This window comes from Heterodontus francisci, chromosome 7, assembly GCF_036365525.1.
Source record: "Heterodontus francisci isolate sHetFra1 chromosome 7, sHetFra1.hap1, whole genome shotgun sequence".
In the NCBI taxonomy this organism is placed as follows: Eukaryota; Metazoa; Chordata; class Chondrichthyes; order Heterodontiformes; family Heterodontidae; genus Heterodontus; species Heterodontus francisci.
This window is the reverse complement of record NC_090377.1, coordinates 99633228-99652516: the sequence shown is the minus strand read 5'-3', so window position 1 is coordinate 99652516 and position 19289 is coordinate 99633228. Positions and strand designations below refer to the sequence as shown.

At 41.0% G+C, this 19289-nt stretch overlaps 1 protein-coding gene across 1 annotated transcript in view; it reads left to right on the top strand.

Annotated features, from left to right (window-relative positions):
• Positions 1 to 19289, top strand: part of tyw5 (tRNA-yW synthesizing protein 5) — a 65053-nt gene that overhangs the window by 9073 nt on the left and 36691 nt on the right. The window contains exon 2 of the mRNA XM_068034603.1: positions 10446 to 10600. Within this exon, the coding sequence (XP_067890704.1) occupies positions 10446 to 10600 (155 nt within the window). The remainder of the gene's footprint in view (positions 1 to 10445; positions 10601 to 19289) is intronic.

The window sequence follows — 19289 nt, the reverse complement described above, 5'->3', positions numbered from 1 at the left end:
CAGTTGATTTTTATCTCGGTATACGTCCCCGGGAACAGACCGCAGAGCTCAGACTCATGCGTTAGAGAGCTGCTTGGGATGAACCTCAATAAAAACCACTGCATCTCTTTCCACACTTGCTTTACAAAAGCACATTTCAGAAGGAGGTGGGCAACACACGATTCCTGACACTGCAATGGCTTTTGGTGTGTGAGTCTTGTGAACAATCATCATACCTTACTATGGTCCACACACCTTTTGGTTGAAATCTCTGGAAGCGTATGCCATATCAGATGAGCTTAGCACCAGAAGTCTTCCAATGCAAGATGTGTGAGCTAGTGGAAGGACTACTAGGGATAGGACTCATTCTAAATGATTTTGTAATCGTTAGTTTTAGAAAGACACTTAAAGTAGCTATTCAAGACTATGACAAACATCTGGAAGCTTTTCTTCATCAATATAGCGAACATGGCAATGTGTTAAACATGGACAAACTGAAACTGATGTGGGCAAAAAGTACCTTTTATAGGACATGTTGCTATGGGAGGAGGAACTTGTGTTGATCCAGTGAAAGTTAAAGCCATTTTGGAGATGCCATCACCGACTGATTGTAGCAGGAATTCACTGATTCCTTGGAATTGCTCAGTATCTGAGTATGTTTCTCCCACATTTGTCAGATATCACAAAATTGCTTTGAGTGCTGTCACAGAAGGTTGCAGAATGGTTTGGGGAACTACAATGCTTCAGAGAGGTGGTCACCAGCATGCCATCCTCTGTTATCACAATCTCAAGGAAGAAATCGCCCTACAGTGCGATGCATCTCAATCTGGGCTTGGAGCAGCAATATTGCAGAATGGACAACCAGTCACCTATGCATCAAGAACATTAATAGCAGCCGAGATAAGGTATGTACAGGTTGAGAAAGAGCTTCTAGCAATCATGTTGACCTGTGATAAATCTGAAGTCTTCATCTGTAGCTGAGACATGATGAATATTGAAACTGGTTATCTTCTGTTGGAATCAATTGTGCTCAAGCCACTAAACAATGCGGTGAAAAAACTTCAATGAATACTGTTAAGACTCAAAATACAATCTTGAGAGTTTCATATAAGAAAGGCGAGACTTTGGTCCTAGTTGACACACTTAACTTCTGCGCTGCCAACGCCTATCATTTTATACATTGTTATGACCAGGTGAGGAAGGGGTCTTAGGCTCCCCCTTTGCCCCTTCTCTGGTTTGACTGCAACAGGCTTTATCCTTTTTTAACACAGTGATTGAACTTAGCACCTCAGTGACCGCTTGCTCCTGTTCCCCTAATGTAATTGCAAAAGAACCAATCAGAGTTTGAACAAGAAAGATATAAGTTTATTATTCTTAACACTTCTAAACCGGTTAAAATTACTAAAATACGCTACGCATTCACGCACACATTCACATGAGAGCCTCACACACACACAAATAGATTACAGAGGGAAAACAGATTTGGTGGTTGGAGTAGATTTGGGAATAAATGGAATTTAAATATGGTATATCATCCCATCATCCTCAGTTGAAATTGTAGTCCTGAAGTCCTCACTGGGTCACATGCACAGTTGCAAGCTTGCTTCTCAGGGCTCCGGAAGGCAAAAGAGGGGGTTCAATCCTTGTCCCCTAGTTGTTGGCTGTGGCGGTCTGTAGGCTTGAGGCTTTACCAGTTGCAGCCAAGTCTTCTCTGGAATAAAAATTAGAAATGCTGGAACCACTCAGCAGGTCTGGCAGCATCTGTGGAAAGAGAAGCAGAGTTAACGTTTCGGGTCAGTGACCCTTCTTCGGAATTGACAAATATTATAAAAGTCACAGGTTATAAGCAAGTGAGGTGGGGGTGGGGCAAGAGATAACAAAGGAGAAGGTGTAGATTGGACAAGGCCACATCGCTGACCAAAAGGTCCCATTGAATGCCAAGGGGAGATGGTTAGATTCTCTCTTGTTGGAGATGATCATTGCCTGGCACTTGTGTGGCGCAAATGTTACTTGCCACTTATCAGCCCAAGCCTGGATATTGTCCAAGTCTTGCTGCATTTCTACATGGACTGCTTCAGTACCTGAGGAGTCATGAATGGTGCTGAACATTGTGCAATCATCAGCGACCATCCCCACTTCTGACCTTATGATTGAAGGAAGCTCATTGGTGAAGCAGCTGAAGATGGTTGGGCCTAGGACACTTCCCTAGGAACTCCTGCAGTGATGTCCTTGAGACATTAAACCCTCGGCCCCATCTGCCAGTTTGAGTGGGTGTAAAAGGTCCCATGGCACTGCTTTGAAGAACAGCAGGAGAGTTATCTCCAGTATCCCGGCCAATATTTATCCCTCAATCAACATCACAAAAACAGATTATCTTTTTATTATCACATTGCTCTTTGTGAGAGTTTTCTTTGTGCAAATTGGCTACTACATTTCCTGCATTACAACAGTAACTATACTTCATTGGCTGTAAAGTGCTTAGAGACGTCCGGTGGTTGTGAAAAGCCCTGTATAAATGCAAGCCTTTTTTGTTCTTTTCTTCTTTGGCTCTGCATCCATTTTTGTCCAGTTTCACTTCTGTGAAGCAACTTGGGACCTTTTTCTGCATTAAGGGTGTGATATAAATTCAAGTTCTTGTAATATTATAAAATTAGCTCCACCATCACAAGTGCAACTGCAAACATTTCTATTGTTACATAATTACTTAGTATTTCATTGGTGACATGACGCCATTCAGCCCTTCGTGCCTGTTCCACCACTTAGTCAGCTCATGACTGATTTGTACCTCCACTCCATTTAATTGTCTTTGATATCCTTACCTGACAAAAATCTATTGACCTTCGCCTTGAGGAGGAAAGATTTGCATTTCTATAGTGCCTTTTACAACCACCAGATGTCTCTAAGTTCTTTACAGCAAATTAAGTACATTTGAAGTGTAGTCTCTGTTGTCCTGGAGGAAACGCAGCAGCCAATTTGCGGGCAGCAAGGCTTGCACAAACACCAATGTTTGCACAAACACCAATGTTATGATGACCAGGTAATTTGTTTCTGTGATGTTGATTGAGGGAAAAATATTGGCCAGGACACTCCACTGCTCTTCTTCGAAATAATCTTTTACATCCACCTGAGAGGGCAGATGGGGCCTTGGCTTAACATCTTATTCAAAGGATGACACCTCTGATGGTGCAGAACTCCCTCAGTACTGCATTTGATTTTTGTGCTAAAGTCCTGGAGTCCACCCTTCCAAGGCAAGAGTGCTACCAGCTGTGCCACAGCTGACATACAATTTCAATTGAATCAATATCCACATGCAGCCTTTTGGAGGAGAAAATTCCAGATTTCGATGAGCCTTTTCATATCAAATCAGTGTTGATTGAACTTTAGAATTCAGAATCTGGCTTCACTTTTCCAAATGAATTGCAATAAATTGCAACTGGCTTTGCAGTGCATTGCTTTAATTAATTTTACCAGTAGAGACTGGTAATGCTGCTGATAATTTAATGTTAGCATCTGATTTCAGGAGGACTACATTTTCACATATGAGGGAAGATTTGGAGAGGGTACATTGGGTAGGCTGTTCAGTAAGAATAACTGCAATACAAAAGAAAAAAGTGAATGTATTTCCATCCATGCTGATGGATAAGTGAGCCTTGTGTATCCCCAAGAGAAAAAGAACTCTTCATAATGAAGTGAAATCTAAGTACCTAAATAGGGGAAAGGCTTGAGTTTTCACAGAGCAGCATGTGTTTTTATTTGCATCTGCATATTGTATACTTTAATAAAGAAAGTAAAAAAGGTTTGAGAAGCAAGATATTTTATAGTTTTCCAGATTCATATACTCAATGTTGAATGTAAAGTATTTCGTATTGAACCTATGAGATGACAAGTTGTACTGGAAATAAACTTAAGAATCCAACTTCTGTTTAATGGATAAATTAAGAGTTTGTGGGCATCATACCCACACATGAGCATGACATTTGAATTAATAATTTTGGAATTAAAATATCAAGGAAACTAATATCCTCAATAAATTTTTGATATGGTGGTATTAAAAATAAAGAGGGATGAACATTTGAACCTGTTTTCCCAAGAGCAAGGAACAAAGAAATGCTCTTAATATTCGGCCACTTATTGAAATGTATTAGGGTGGATAACTTGAAATCCCACTGTCATTAGCTTTGCCTGTTTTTTGGAGAGGTTGTTTGGGTCAGTGCAAGCTCTGTAATTTTCAGACTTCATTAACAATACTTTCAAAAGCTCTCTGGAAAGAAGGAGATAGTGGTTGTCAAAACAGTTTGCATCCAACCTTTAAGTGCACTCAGCTTCAATTTGAAGATCCCATGTTCATTAAACGATTCTTACTTTGATCAGCCCATTTGTTTCATTATCTTCAATACATTTAACCCTGTTTTAGTTTTGTCTGATGCACTCCTGTGAAGCTCTTTGGGACATTTTAAGATATTAAAGGCGCTATCTAAATGCAAGTTATCCTTTACAAGTTCTTCCTCTTGGTGCAAAGTTTTCATCATGGGTGCTTATGTCAAAGCTTTAATTAGGTATTTGTTTAATTTTTTCTCCATTTCAGAATGCTACGCCACGTGTGAAATATGAATATATGTACAAAAGTATGATAAATGCTCAAACTGAAAATGCTGAGCAGTCTGCAGAGTCAGTGCTCAATATTTAACAGCAGGTGCTAACTAAAACATCATCATTCTGAGCTTTTATCTTTCCATCCATAGTAACACTGAAACATGCTATTGAATAATTTCTGGATGCCGTCATAACAATACTATTGTATTTATGTAATGCTTTAAAGCATTGAAATATCTTAACATAGTGAATTCCTTTGAAGTGTGGTGATTTGTTGTGCATTATATAGACTTGTAGCACCACCCGTGGTGATAGGGAGAGAGGTTGGTACTGGAAACTGCCTAAACTATTTCCATTGGTGATACAGAAGGCTCCAAATAGTGGCAGAATGATCACAATGATTTAAGTTCAGAGGAATAAATTATACATCTCCAAAAAAGGGGGGTCTGTTAGCTTAGTTGGTTAGATGGCTACAGTATGATGCAAAGTAAATGCCAACAGCGTGGGTTCAATCCCCATACGGGCTGTGATAATTCATAGAGAACTGCCTTCTCACTTTACCCTAAGTCTACGGCCCTCTGGGGCTATAGCTACAACAGCAACCAGAATTTCTTGGGGTGGTGCAGTGGTTAGCACTGCAGCCTCACAGCTCCAGGGACCCGGGTTCAATTCTGGGGACTGCCTGTGCGGAGTTTGCAAGTTCTCACTGTGTCTGCGTGGGTTTTCGCCGGGTGCTCCGGTTTCCTCCCACAGCCAAAGACTTGCAGGTGATAGGTAAATTGGCCATTGTAAATTGCCCCTAGTGTAGGTAGGTGGTAGGGAATATGGGATTACTGTAGGGTTAGTATAAATGGGTGGTTGTTGGTCAGCACAGACTTGGTGGGCCGAAGGGCCTGTTTCAGTGCTGTATCTCTAAATAAAAAATTAAAATTAAAAAATGTATTGTTGTATTGGAGAAATTAATGGGGCTGAAGGTTGATAAGTCCCCTGGACCTGATAGTCTGCATCCCAGAGTGTTGAAAGAGGTAGCTATGGAGATAATGAATGCATTGGTGATCAATTTCCAAAATTCTATAGATTCTGGAACAGTTCCTGCAGGTTGGAAGGTAGCAAATGTCACCCCACTGTTTAAGAAGGGAGGGAGAGAGAAAGCAGGCAACTGCAGACCAGTTAGCCTTACATCAGTAGTAGGGAAAATGCTAGAATCTATTGCAAAGGATGTGATAAATGGGCACTTGGATAATAATGGTCTGATTGGGCAAAGTCAACCTGGATTGATAAATGGGAAATCATGTTTGACGAACCTGTTGGAGCTTTTTGAAGATGTTACTAACAGAATTGATGAAGGGGAGTCAGTGGACGTGGTATACTTGGATTTTCAGAAGGCTTTTGAAAAAGTCCCCCACAGGAGATTGGTTAGCAAAATTAAAGCACATGGGATAGGAGGTAATATACTGGCATGGATTAAGGATTGGTTAACAGGCAGAAAGTAGGAATAAATGGGTCATTCTCGCATTGGCAGGCTGTGAATAGTGGGGTACCCCAAGGATCAGTACTTGGGCCCCAGCTGTTCACAATATATATCAATGATTTGGATGTGGGGACCAAATGTAATATTTCCAAGTTTGCGGTTGACATAAAACTAGGTGGGAATGTGTGTTGTGAGGAAGATGCAAAGCAGCTTCAATGGGATTTGGACAGACTTAGTGAGTGGGCAGGAACATGGTAGATGGAATATAATGTGGAAAAATGTGAGGTTATCCACTTTGCTAGGAGAAATAGATGTGCAGAATATTTCTTAAATGGTAAGAGGTTAGAAAGTGTAGATGTACAAAGGGGCCTGGGTGTCCTCGTCAATAAGTCACTGAAAGCTAACATGCAGGTACAGCAAGCAATTAAGAAGGCTAATGGTATGTTAACCTTTATCGCAAGAGGATTTGAGTACAGGAGTAGCAAAGTCTTGCTTCAATTGCATAGAACCTTGGTTCGACTGCACCTGGAGTACTGTGTGCAGTTTTGGTCCCTTTACCTTATGAAGGATATTATTGCCATAGAGGGAGTGCAACGAAGGTTCACCAGACTTGTTCCCTGGGATGGCAAGACTGTACTATGAAGAGAGATTGGGGAAACTGGGCCTGTATTCTCTAGAGTTTCAGAGAATGAGAAGTGATCTCATTGAAACCTACAAAATACCTAAAGGGATAGACAGGGTAGATGCAATTAAGATGTTTCCCCTGGTTGGGGAGTCTAGAAGCAGGGTACAGAATTTCAAAATAAGGGGGAAACCACTTAGGACTGAGACGAGGAGAAATTTCTTTACTCAGAGGGTTGTGAATCTTTGGAATTCTCTACCCAAGAGGGCTGTGGAAGCTCAGTCATTGAATATGTTTAAAGCAGAGACTGACAGATTTCTAAATACCAATGACATAAAGGGATATGGGGATAGTGTGGGAAAAAGGCATTGAAGTGAACGATCAGCCATGATCGTATTGAACGGCGGAGCAGGCTCGATGGGTTGAATGCCTTACTTCTGCTCCTATGTTCCTAATGTCCATAAATTTTGATCTTCTACATGCCCTTTAATGGGTAATGGAAACAATGATTTGATGCAATTTTTCAACAGGCTGAGCAGAAACAGGGCAGTACCAGAGTTAAAATTGCTGTGCACCACTCACTACTCCTTTCCCATTCTACCGCCCCATATATTGAAGCCTTCTGCTAGACATGCTAGGCTGAATTAGGCGGGAGTCTCATTACTACATGCAAATTTGGGTTCTATGCAATATATAGCATCCTGATGTAATTTCGAGGGAAAACCTGGCAGAGTTTGCATCATTCAGGCCTGCCCACTCTTCCCTTTCAATCTGTCAGCTTTTAAAACCCAAGCTTGGCCTCATTGAACCACTACTAATTTATTTTTTATTCGCTCTTAGTGTATTTCAAACTTGATGGTTTGTTGCCCTTTGTTCTTTTTACCACTTCCTGAATTTTTTTTTTAATCACCCTCATCTTCCCAGAATTATAGAAAGTTGATCAGTAGGTTTGCAAAAGCATCTTGCAGTTTCAGTTCCTAAAATGTACAGCTAATTAGCTGTTCAATCTTTTTTGCTGATTTTAGAAACTTGACAGTAAATGCAGGAAGGGTGTCTTCTAATGACAGTGGAAAGTAAATAAACCAATTTAGGATTAATTGAAGGTCAGGATTAGAGTCATTGAAAGGTACAGCACAGAAGGAGGCCATTCAGCCCATTGCATCTGCACCATCTCCTTCGAAGAGCAATCCAGCTAGTCTCAATCCCCTGCTCTTTCCCCCCATGTCCCTGCAGTTTTATTTAGTGCAATAATTTAACATTCATAAGTAAGACTGGGATTTTGTGAGGCCCCCTGAGGCTCAGGGACCTTTACCAGGGTGGGGGGGAATGCCTTGCAAAATGAGGCGCCCTCCCTGTGGACTTTACTTTACCTCCTTGGGACACCCCCCTCCCCCCAGACTGCATGACCACCCCCCGACCCTCCCCCCACTTTCCGGGGTCTTCCGGACTTGCCCTGGCAGCCTTGCCTCACCTACCTCTTCTCCAGGGTTCCAGCGCTGGGCCGGTGGTCCTGCCAATACTGCTGAGCTGCCAGCCCTGTGATTGGCCAGCAGCACTTTGAGGCGGATCTCCATCCTTTAAAGAATTTAAAGGGACGGGGATCCCACCTCCTGAAACTTTGATTTTAAAAGACCGGAGGATCACTCCCGGGTGAGCATGAAAAGGCAGAGGCAGGGTTCCCCCCGCCTTTTTCGGCCTAGCGCCAGGAGTCCAGCCTCCAGCACAAAATCATGGCAGAAATGTCTGTAGAGACATGCAAGGTTCAAATTAAAGGCCAAATCAACAAATTTTCATTAATTGTATTTCTGCTGCAACAAGGAAACAAATTGATCTTTGGCAAAATTTAGTAAAATAAAAAGCGCAACTAAGGCTTATAAAATGTGTCTAAAACTTAAAATGGCAAAATTTTTGGAATTAATGTTATCAAGTCATAAATCATTAAAATAGGCATTTTTAACCTGAACTAAAAATAAAACTACTGACATTCCTTCATTATTAATGTTAGGATTGAGTCAGGGGATGAAGAAGCCACGTAGTATCATCAATCCTTCAATTGAAACAGGACTTTCTTCCTTCCTGATGTCCTCATATATCAATGCTGACAGTACTGTGTCTGCTGAAAGATGGTTTGTGCCCATTTTACTCTTGGGAAAGCAAAGACTTCTTTTCAAAGAAACCAAAACTTTGCAAACTCACCAAAAATGTGAGGACCTCCAGGACAAGGAAACTTGTATGTATCAAGTTTACTGCTACTTTAATTCTCCTAAATAAATTAGAACTAGTTACTGACCTGTTGTTCCTTTCATTGCATCAGTAATCAAGGGAATGACAATTTAGACATATTGGCAAATTGGTCCAGCAGGGGTGGGTGGTGGCAGCAGTGGGTTGTGATTTCCTGAGTTATACTTACCAGTGAACACCATTCCTTACTTGGAGCATCCGATTGTGTTAAGGTGCAGATCAGCCCATGATCTAATTGAATGGCGAAACTGGCTATTGCAATGGGCCAAATGGCCTCCTACTCTGTTGTAACCGTCTATGATTTTATACTGTCACCACACCAAGAATTTACATCGATACCTCGTCTACTTTTTGATGTCTTTGCTAAAGTTGTAAAACGTTATCAATTTGATTTAAATGGATAAAAAAAATCAGGGCCAGCAGGATCAGAAGCAGATTTGGTACTGTTCCCATCTGAAATCTGTCTGCTTTTCAGTAGGAGTCACTGGTTAGTGATCAGGAAAAGAAGCCCTTGTTGATTTTCTCCTCTCTATAAACTAGGGACACAGGGATTAGTTGTGCCCTGTGGCTGCCCTGGTTGATATAACTTGATCCAGACTTTAATCATTCAGGATGTTCACCAAGTAGTTTTTTTTAATAAAAAATTTAACTGCAGGTCCGAGTAGATTGAAGCGTAAATTCCTGAAATATTGAAACGAGCAAACAAAATCAATGAGACTCACTAATGTATAGGATTTAATAGGTCTATGCAATCTTCATTAAGAATATAGATTCACAGTACCTTTTGAGCCCCATTCATAGTTGACCTTATAGAGATTACAAATAGAATGGGAATTTAGATGTAGCATTGCCTTTTTGGGTTAATTTTGATTAACTCCTGAAGCCAGGTTATGTTTTAAACTAACAATGTAAATCCACTTTGCTGTGCCATGTAAAGTGGGCTGATAAGTGATTAGGGCATATTGTGGGACAAGATGTGAATGGCAGAGTTTTAAACAATTTGGAGTTTGTTGAGGATAGAAGGCTAGCAAAGAGAGCATTGGAGAAGTCAATCTAGAGGTGTTGAAGGCATGAATAAGGGTTTTGGCAGCAGTATGGATAATGTGGGTTGAGGCAGGCAATGTAGAGAGTGAAAATACGTGGTCTTGGTGGTGAATAGTACGTCAGGTTGTGGGGGCTTTTTCAACCTTGGTTGTAGCCCACCTAGGAGAAGGTATTCTGAAGATTCAAAACCCTGAGGAAGACAATGGGAAACCAACTCAGCTATTCTTCCCTTGTAAGTGGCTGATGTATGTGAGACTTGAGTTAGGACCTGTCCAAGGGCAGATCACAATGGACGGCTGGAGTAATGTAATCGAAGGCACTAGTTTTGATTACTTTATTTGTGAACACTTGCTATCATTATAAGTGACTGCAAATTTAATAATGCAAAATGTTTGTGTGAAATATGACTACTATTAGAAAATAGGAAGTTTGGTCAATTACTTTTTAAACATCAGCTTGCATTTTGCCTATTAACTTTTTTCCCATAAACCTTAGAGAAAACCTGCAATTCTTAAAGGAATTCATCTGGGCACATGCACATCAAAATGGACAGTGGATTACCTCAGCACAACTGGAGGAAGTCAAGAAGTCAGAGTCCATGTGGCAGCAGTACCGCAGATGGATTTTATCAACAAAAATTTTATCTACAGGTACTAAAAGAAAAAGTTCTCATAAATTTGAGTTCAAGAAAGAAATCGTTTTTCTATAGTGGGCATTACAACTAGTTTCAGGGAGTCATTTCATGTAATTCATTTGTGACAATACTAAGAATTATGTTTTGCAGTAATTCATTACCTTTTTATACTTGTGTGTTTGACACCAACTAATGCTAGATTAGAAGCTTATGAGTTCAGGCACTTTAAGTGGAGCTACATGAAGAGCCAGGCACGCCACCACATTGGCGAGTTCCTACCCAGTAGAGATCAACAGCTTCCTATAGAGAGAAGGTGTGGGAAACCGAAAAGATCGATCTTTCTGGATCACTCTCGGGCTTCCTCTGGGCACTTACAGAATGGCTTTGGTGAAGCTCAGGAATAGGTATGTACTCTTTCCTAGTTTAGTTTAGTTTAGTTTAGTTTAGAGATACAGCACTGAAACAGGCCCTTCGGCCCACCGAGTCTGTGCCGACCATCAACCACCCATTTATACTAATCCTACACTAATCCCATATTCCTACCACATCCCCACCTGTCCCTAATATTTCCCTACCACCTACCTACACTAGGGGCAATTTATAATGGCCAATTTACCTATCAACCTGCAAGTCTTTGGCATGTGGGAGGAAACCGGAGCACCCGGAGGAAACCCACGCAGACACAGGGAGAACTTGCAAACTCCACACAGACAGTACCCAGAATTGAACCCGGGTCGCTGGAGCTGTGAGGCTGCGGTGCTAACCACTGCGCCACTGTGCCGCCACTGTTGTTGGGAATGGTGCATGACCTGGGAAAGCATTAAAAAGAGAGACAAATCAAACAATATTTCTGAATGTAAAGCACATTACTCACATTCATTTTAAGTCTTTATTTTCAAAATATATTTCCAAATGGGAATTTTCTAGTGTTGTGTGATGTTGGAACACTGAAGCAAGTGCTTACTTAACCAGCATCTGTTTGCTCCAGTCAAAATTTATAGCTTAGAATTGTTTTATAGAACATAGTTTTTCAGCTGTATTTTAACTTCTGGACAATTGAAATAATAATACATGATAATAGGTCATTTAAATTTTTTAGAAATACATTGCAGACATAATACAAGGCTAAATATAAAATATTTTAAAAGTTTTCATTGTTAATGCTCAACAACCTGTTTCAGTACTATTTTCACACCAATATAGCTATAGAGTAAATAGAGAACCAAGTATGGTAATAAAAACAAGAAATGCTGGAAATACTCAGCAGGTCTGGCAGCATCTGTGGAGAGAGCAGCAGAGTTAACGTTTCAAGTCAGTGACCCTTCATCAGAACATTGCTTCAGTGCATCAACTCCAGGCCATGCACTTCACACACTTTATTTGCACTTTATCTCCACCCCCACCCCCCAGCTAGACCAGGGATTTTTAATTGTGCTGTGCTTCTGTAAATGCTGTCCTGGCAATATAGTACAGTACTTCCAGATAAATGTAGAAGCATAACATGCTAAATTTTACAACAGTGATGATTTTTTTAAAGGGCACAATGATTATCTGGACTTTTAAGACTTCATCTTGAGAAGCTGACCATTTGTTGAGATGGTGTGATACTAAGCCATAAAAACTAGGACAATTTAAACTCTCTATGTCGTTAGCTAGTCCTGCCTGGGATGGCATTTTGGATGCTGCAATGCAGCTGAGCCTCCTGGGAGAGGAGGAATCTGCCATTGTGTTCCCAATTCAGATTGGGTATGTGGGTGTTGAGTGAGGATAGAATTACATAGAATGTACAGCACAGAAACAGGCCATTCAACCAAATAGTCTGTACTGGTGTTTATAATCCACACAGCTCTCCTTCCTTTCCATCTGCCTCATCTCAGCCTTTCAGCATATCTTTTCATTTCCTTTAGTTTCATGTTCCCTTCTAGTTTTATTTGAAAGCATCTAAGCTACTTGCTTAACCACTTCAGTGGGTTTCACATTTTAACCACAGTCTGAATAAAGAAATTTCTCCCTATTTCCTTAGTAACTATCTTGTATTTATGGCCTCTGGTTTGAATTCTTCCAGTAGCTGTAATCTCTCAAGTTCACAAGGATGGTATCAGAACTATTTTGCACTTCCTCCAGTGCTTCTATGTCCTTTTTGTAGTACGGAGACCAGAACTGTGCACCGTACTCCAAGTGCAGACTGATCAGGGTCCCATACAAGTATAATATGACTTTACTACTTTTGAATTTTAATTGCTTCGCTGACCTGCAATGCTGCTTTTAATGATTTGTTCACCTGTATCCCTGGATCCCTTTGCTCTTCAGCCCCATTCAGTTTTTATTTTCTAAGGTGTAGGTGATGTTTTTATTTTTCCTACCAAAGTGCACCACCTCACATTTTTCTATGTTAGAGGTCACTTGCCACTGATTTGCCCTGTCTGCATGTTTTCTGATCTGCCTCAACTCCACTTTTCCACCCACTACATGTATCCCTTGATTCCCTGAGAGACCAGTAATCTGTCTATTTCAGCCTTAAATATACTCAATGATGGAGCATCCACTACCCTCTGGGGTAGAGAATTCTAAGGATTCACAACCCTCTGAGTGAAGAAGTTTCTCCTCATCTCAGTCCTGAATGATCAGCCCCGTATCCTGGTATGGTGCCCCCATGTTCTAGATTCCTCAGCCTGGGGAAACAACCTCTCAGTCTATCCTGTCAAGCCCTTTCAGAATCTTGTATGTTTCAATGAGATTACCTCTCATTCTTCTAAACTCCAGAGAGTATAGGCCCAATTTACTCAACCTCTTATCATAGGACAGCCTTCTCATCCCAGGAACCAATCTAGTGAATTTTTGCTGTACTGCCTTCAATGCAAGTATATCCTTCCTTAAATATGGAGATTAGAATTGCATACAGTATTCCAGGTGTGTTCTCACCAAAGCCCTGTACAATTGTAGCAAGACTTCCTTATTCTTGTACTCTAATCCCTTGCAATAAAGGCCAACATGCTATTTGCCTTTCTAATTGCTTGCTGTTCCTGCATGCAGTCGATTGGCAGTTATGCTAAATGATCTTTCCAATGTTCAAAACCTGGAGTTCTATATAGAAGCCCTGCTTTTATATAGAAAATATAACATTATAATGGGCATATTTATTAGGTAAGTCAAAATTATTGCAGTGATTAGTATATATCAATATCTTGAAGCAGAATCAAATTTCCTCCATTTTGTTAATGAATTTATATCACATCAATTATAATTATAATTGATACTGAATTCCTATCTTTTCAAGTACTTTCGAAAATAAATGTTTCTGTTTTAAGAATATGTGTGTGCTCCCCAGTAAAGCAATGAAAACATTAGAGATGTTTTGGCAGAAATAAAATTGTCTAATTTAATTGGGTAAATTTGAGCAAAGTTGATTTAAATGCTTTGGGAATTCTGCATTTAATCATTTTATAAATTTTTAATTATCTTTAAAGTGGCCAAGATTTTAACAATCTCATGAGAATAAGAAGGGACTATGAATGATATTAAATATTCATGTAATTGAATTACAAGATGGTCAGTTTGCTAATCAGTGTCAACATAATGTATATGTACAGTGTATAGAATAATGCCGTTTGCCAATGTCATAGTGTTCTGCAAGGAAAGCTATTCTAATTCCTCCTCTCTGACGAGCTTGTTATGTAGCCCTTTATTAAATGCCTTTTGGAAGTTCATGTCCACCGCAACAACTGCATTACCCTCATCAACCCTCTCTGTGACCTCATCAAAAATCTCAAGCAAGTTAGTTAAAAACAATTTGCCCTTAACCAATCCGTGCTGGCTTTCCTTAATTAATTCATATTTGTCCAAGTGACTATTAACTTTGTCCCAAGTAATCATTTATAAAATCTTTCCCTTCACCGAGATTGAACTGACTGGTCTGATTTATGTGTTTATAGAAGACTTTTTTGATTCCCTTTTATGTTAGCTGCCAGTCTCTTCTCATACTCTCTCGCTTTGCTTCTCATTTCTTTTTTCATTTCCTCTCTGAAATTTCTATATTCAGCCTGAATCTCAATTGTATTATCTACCTGACAACTGTCATATGCACCCTTATTCTGCTTCATCTTGCTGTCTATCTCTTTTGCCATCCAGGGAGCTCTGTTTTTTTTTGTCTACCTTTCCCCATCTGTTAGGAAGGAAGTTCCAGGTTTTTGACCCAGCAACAGTGAAGGAGCGGTGATATAGTTCCAAGTCAAGATAGTGTGTGCTTTGGAGGGGAACTTGCACATAGTGATGTACCCATGCAACTGCTGCCCTTGATGTTCTAGGTGGTAAAGGTCACAGATTTCGAAGGTGCTGTTGAAAGAGGCGTGGTGAGTTGCTGCAGTGCATTTTGTAGATGGTACACACTGCTGCCACAGTGCGTTGGTGATGGAGAGAGTGAATGATTATGGTGGTGGATGGGGTGCCAATCACACAGGTTGTTTTTCCCAGATGTTGCCAACCTTCTTGAGTGTTGCTGGAGCTGCAATCATCCAAGCAAGTGGAAAATATTCCATCACACTCCTGACTTGTAGATGGTCGACAGGCCTGGGGAGTCAGGAGGTGCTGCAGAATTATCATCCTCTATCCTGCCCTTGTACGCACAGTATTTATATGGTTGGTCCAGTTATGTTTCTGGGCAATGATAATGCCCTGAGTGTTGATAGTGGGAGATTCAGCGATGGTAATGCCTTTGAACATCAAAGGGAGTTGGTTAAATTCTCTCTTGTTGGAGATGATCATTGCCTGGTACTTGTATGCACACTTTTCAGCCCAAGCTTGAATGTTGTCCAGCTCTTGCTGCATGCGGGCACGACTGCTTCAGTATCTGGAGAATTACGAATGGGACTGAACACTGCGCATACATCAGTGAACATTCCTACTTCTGACCTTATGATGGAGGGATGGTCAATGATGAAGCAGCTGAAGATGGTTGATATGGCACAGTCTCCAGGAACAGTGAGATCAAAGATCAGTTAATCTGTTTTGGCATGATAGTTGTGGGAAGAATGTTGGCCAGGATTCAATTTCCTTTCTTTTTCAATAGTCCCATCAAACAAGCAGATGTCCGCTCAAAGAATGGCAGGTCCAACAATGTAGCCTTCCTTCAGAACTGCACCGGAGTGGAGTGGAATGTCACCTTGGATTATATTCTCAAATCAACGAGTAAACCTTGAACCCTTAATTGCAGTTGACACTAATTAGGAGGGACTGAGTCATGCAGATGGGAGCAGTAAGTTGCAAAGGGACATGGACTGATTAAATGAGTGAGCAAGATTATGTTATGGAGTTCAATGTGGGCAGGTGTGAAGTCAACCATTTTGGACCCAATTGGAGTATTTTCTAAATGGTGAGAAACTATGGACTGTAAAAACAAAGAGATTTGTGTGTCCAAAAACTCAAATCATTAAAAGCCATAAGATAGGTATAGAAAGCAATCTAAAGCTGATGGAATGTTGGCCTTTATCTCAAGATGCTGGAATACAAAATGGAGAAAGCTTTGAGGTATGGGGCCTTGGTTAGATCTCATCTAGAGTACTGCTTTCAGTTTTGGACACCATACCTCAGGAAGGATATATTGGTTTGGAGGGTGGGCAGCACATATTCACTGGAATGATACTGGGGCTTTAGAAGGTTAAATTATCAGAACATGTTTCATAAACTTGACTTGTAGTCCCCTGAGTATAGGCGATTGAGAAGTGATCTGATAAAGGTATGATTTGATAAGGTAGATACAGAGAAGTTATTTCCTCTGGTGGAGCATTCAAGAACAAGTGGACACAACAAAATTAGAGTTAAGCCATTCAGGAATGAAATCGGGAAGGATTTTTTCACATAAAGGGTAGCGGAATTTTGGAACACTCTCCAGCAAAAGACTGTGGATGCTGGGTCAATTGGCGCTATCAAAACTGAGATAGATATTTTGTTAGGTAAAGGATTCAAGGAATATGGAGCAAAGGCAGGCAAATGATAGAAACATAGAAAATAGGAGCAGGAGTGGGCCATTCGGCCCTTTGAGCCTGCTCCACCATTCATTATGATCATGGCTGATCATCCAACTCAGTAACTTGTTCCCGCTTTCGCCCCATACCCTTTTGATCCCTTTAGACCCAAGAGCTATATCTAACTCCTTCTTGAAAACATACAATGTTTTGGCCTCAACTACTTTCTGTGGTAGCGAATTCCACAGGCTCACCACTCTTTGGGTGAAGAAATTTCTCTTCATCTCAGTCCTGAAAGGTTTACCCCGTATCCTTAGACTATAACCCCTGGTTCTGGACTCCCCCACCATCGGGAACATCCTTCCTGCATCTACCCTGTCAAGTCCTGTTAGAATTTTATAGGTTTCTATGAAATCCCTCCTCACTCTTCTGAACTCCAGCGAATATAATCCTAACCAATCTCTCCTCATACATCAGTCCCACCATCCCAGGAAACAGTCTGGTAAACCTTCGCTGCACTCCCTCGATAGCCAGAACATCCTTCCTCAGATAAGGAAACCAAAACTGCACACAATATTCCAGGTGTGACCTCACCAAGGCCCTGTATAATTGCAGCAAGACATCCCTGCTCCTGAACTTGAATCCTCTTGCTATGAAGGCCAACATACCATTTGACTTTTTTACCGCCTGTTGCACCTGCATGCTTACCTTCAACACCCAGGTCTCGCTGCATATTCCCCCCTCTCAGTTCATAGCCGTTCAGGTAATAATCTGCCTTCCTGTTTTTGCTACCAAAGTGGATAACCTCACATTTATCCACATTATACTGCATCTGCCATGCATTAGCCCATTCACTCAACTTGTCCAAATCACCCTGAAGCCTCTCTGCATCCTCCTCACAACTCACCCTCCCACCCAGTTTTGTGCCATCTGCAAATTTGAAGATATTCCATTTAGTTCCCTCATCTAAATCATTAATATATATTGTGAATAGCTGGGGCCCTAGCACTGATTCCTGCGGTACCCCACTAGTCACTGCCTGCCATTCAGAAAAAGACCCGTTTATCCCTACTCTTTGTTTCCTGTCTGCCAACCAATTTTCCATCCATCTCAATACAGTACCCCCAATCCCATGCGCTTTAATTTTACACCTTACTCTCTTATGTGGGACTTTGTCAAAAGCCTTCTGAAAGTCCAAATAAACCACATCCACTGGCTCCCCCTCATCAACTCTACTAGTTACATCCTTGAAGAATTCTAGTCGATTTGTCAAGCATGATTTCCCTTTCATAAATCCACGCTGACTCTGCCTGATTCTACCACTGTTCCCTAAGTGCTCTGCTATAAAATCTTTGATAATGGACTCTAGAATTTTCCCCACTACCGAGGTCAGGCTGACTGGTCTATAATTCCCTGCTTTCTCTCGACCTCCCTTTTTAAATAGTGGGGTTATATTAGCTACCCTCCAATTTGTAGGAACTGTTCCAGAGTCTATAGAATCTTGGAAGATGAAGTACTCTGGGATGTAGATTATCAGGCCCTGGGGATTTATCGGCCTTCAATCCCATCAATTTTCCCAACACCATTTCTCTACTAATACTGATTTCCTTCAGTTCCTCTCTCTCTGTCTAAACCCTGTGTTCCCCAACATTTCTTGTATGATATTTGTGTTCTCCTTTGTGAAGACAAAACCAAATTGAATGGCGGAACAGGCCTGAGGGGATGAATGAACTACTACTGTTTCTAATGTTCTGACTTCAGGTGAGGGACTTGGGTTTAAAATCTACAGTATTCACATATTCACTGGAAAGGAGCTTTCTTGCTGCTGTCCTCCACCTTATAATCATAGAGTCATTTACGGCACAGAAACGGCCCATCATGTCAGCTTGTTACTGAGATGAGAAGTAATAACCTTGCCGCAGCTGGTGTTCTGCCTCAGTGCAGATGACTGCAAATGCCACTGTAGAATTTCATGCTTACAGCTGCTATGGGGAGCAGGATTTAGGCATTATAGGGCATAAGTCATTGAAGGTACATGAGTCGTGTCACAAGGCTGCTGCAAAGTGAATAGGCTATTAAAGCTGTATTGCTAAAACAATTAAGCCATAAAATTAAAAGTACAATCTTTCCCTTGTATAAGGCCTTGGTCCGGCCACATCGAGAGTACTATGTCCGTTGTGTTCCTCCCACATGGTGGGGGAAAGCAAGGCTCTGGAAAAGGTTCAGACGAAGGGTGCTCCATTTCATACATATTTTAAGGGCTTTTGATTATCAGAGCAGGCTGAGAGAGTTGGAGCTTTTTACACAAACTTGCAGACTTCAAGGAGATATGATTGAGGTCTTTAAAATAATGAAGGGATTATATGCTGCCACATAGTCTATTTGAGGGAAAAAATGGGATATCGGTACAAGTTACTAAGCATAGAGCTAGGGTAGATGCTAAGATTCGTCAACCTCTGGAATAACTTGGCAGCACAAACAGCGAGTGTGGTTTCACTGCAAGCATTCAAAAAGGAGTTGGACAAGTTCCTGAGAATTGTGAATATCTTGATCTTTAGAAGATAGGTAGATTAATGGAAGTTTGTCTCACATGATCTCCTGGAGCTTGCTTGATCACCTTCATTACACCCTGCCAAGTTGGGACAGACTTATTAGATCAACAGGTCTTTTCCTGTCCTTTTCTGTCTGTTCATTTGTTTTGTATTTTGGCCAAAGATTACTTACTTCAGTGATCTGTTCCTAGTT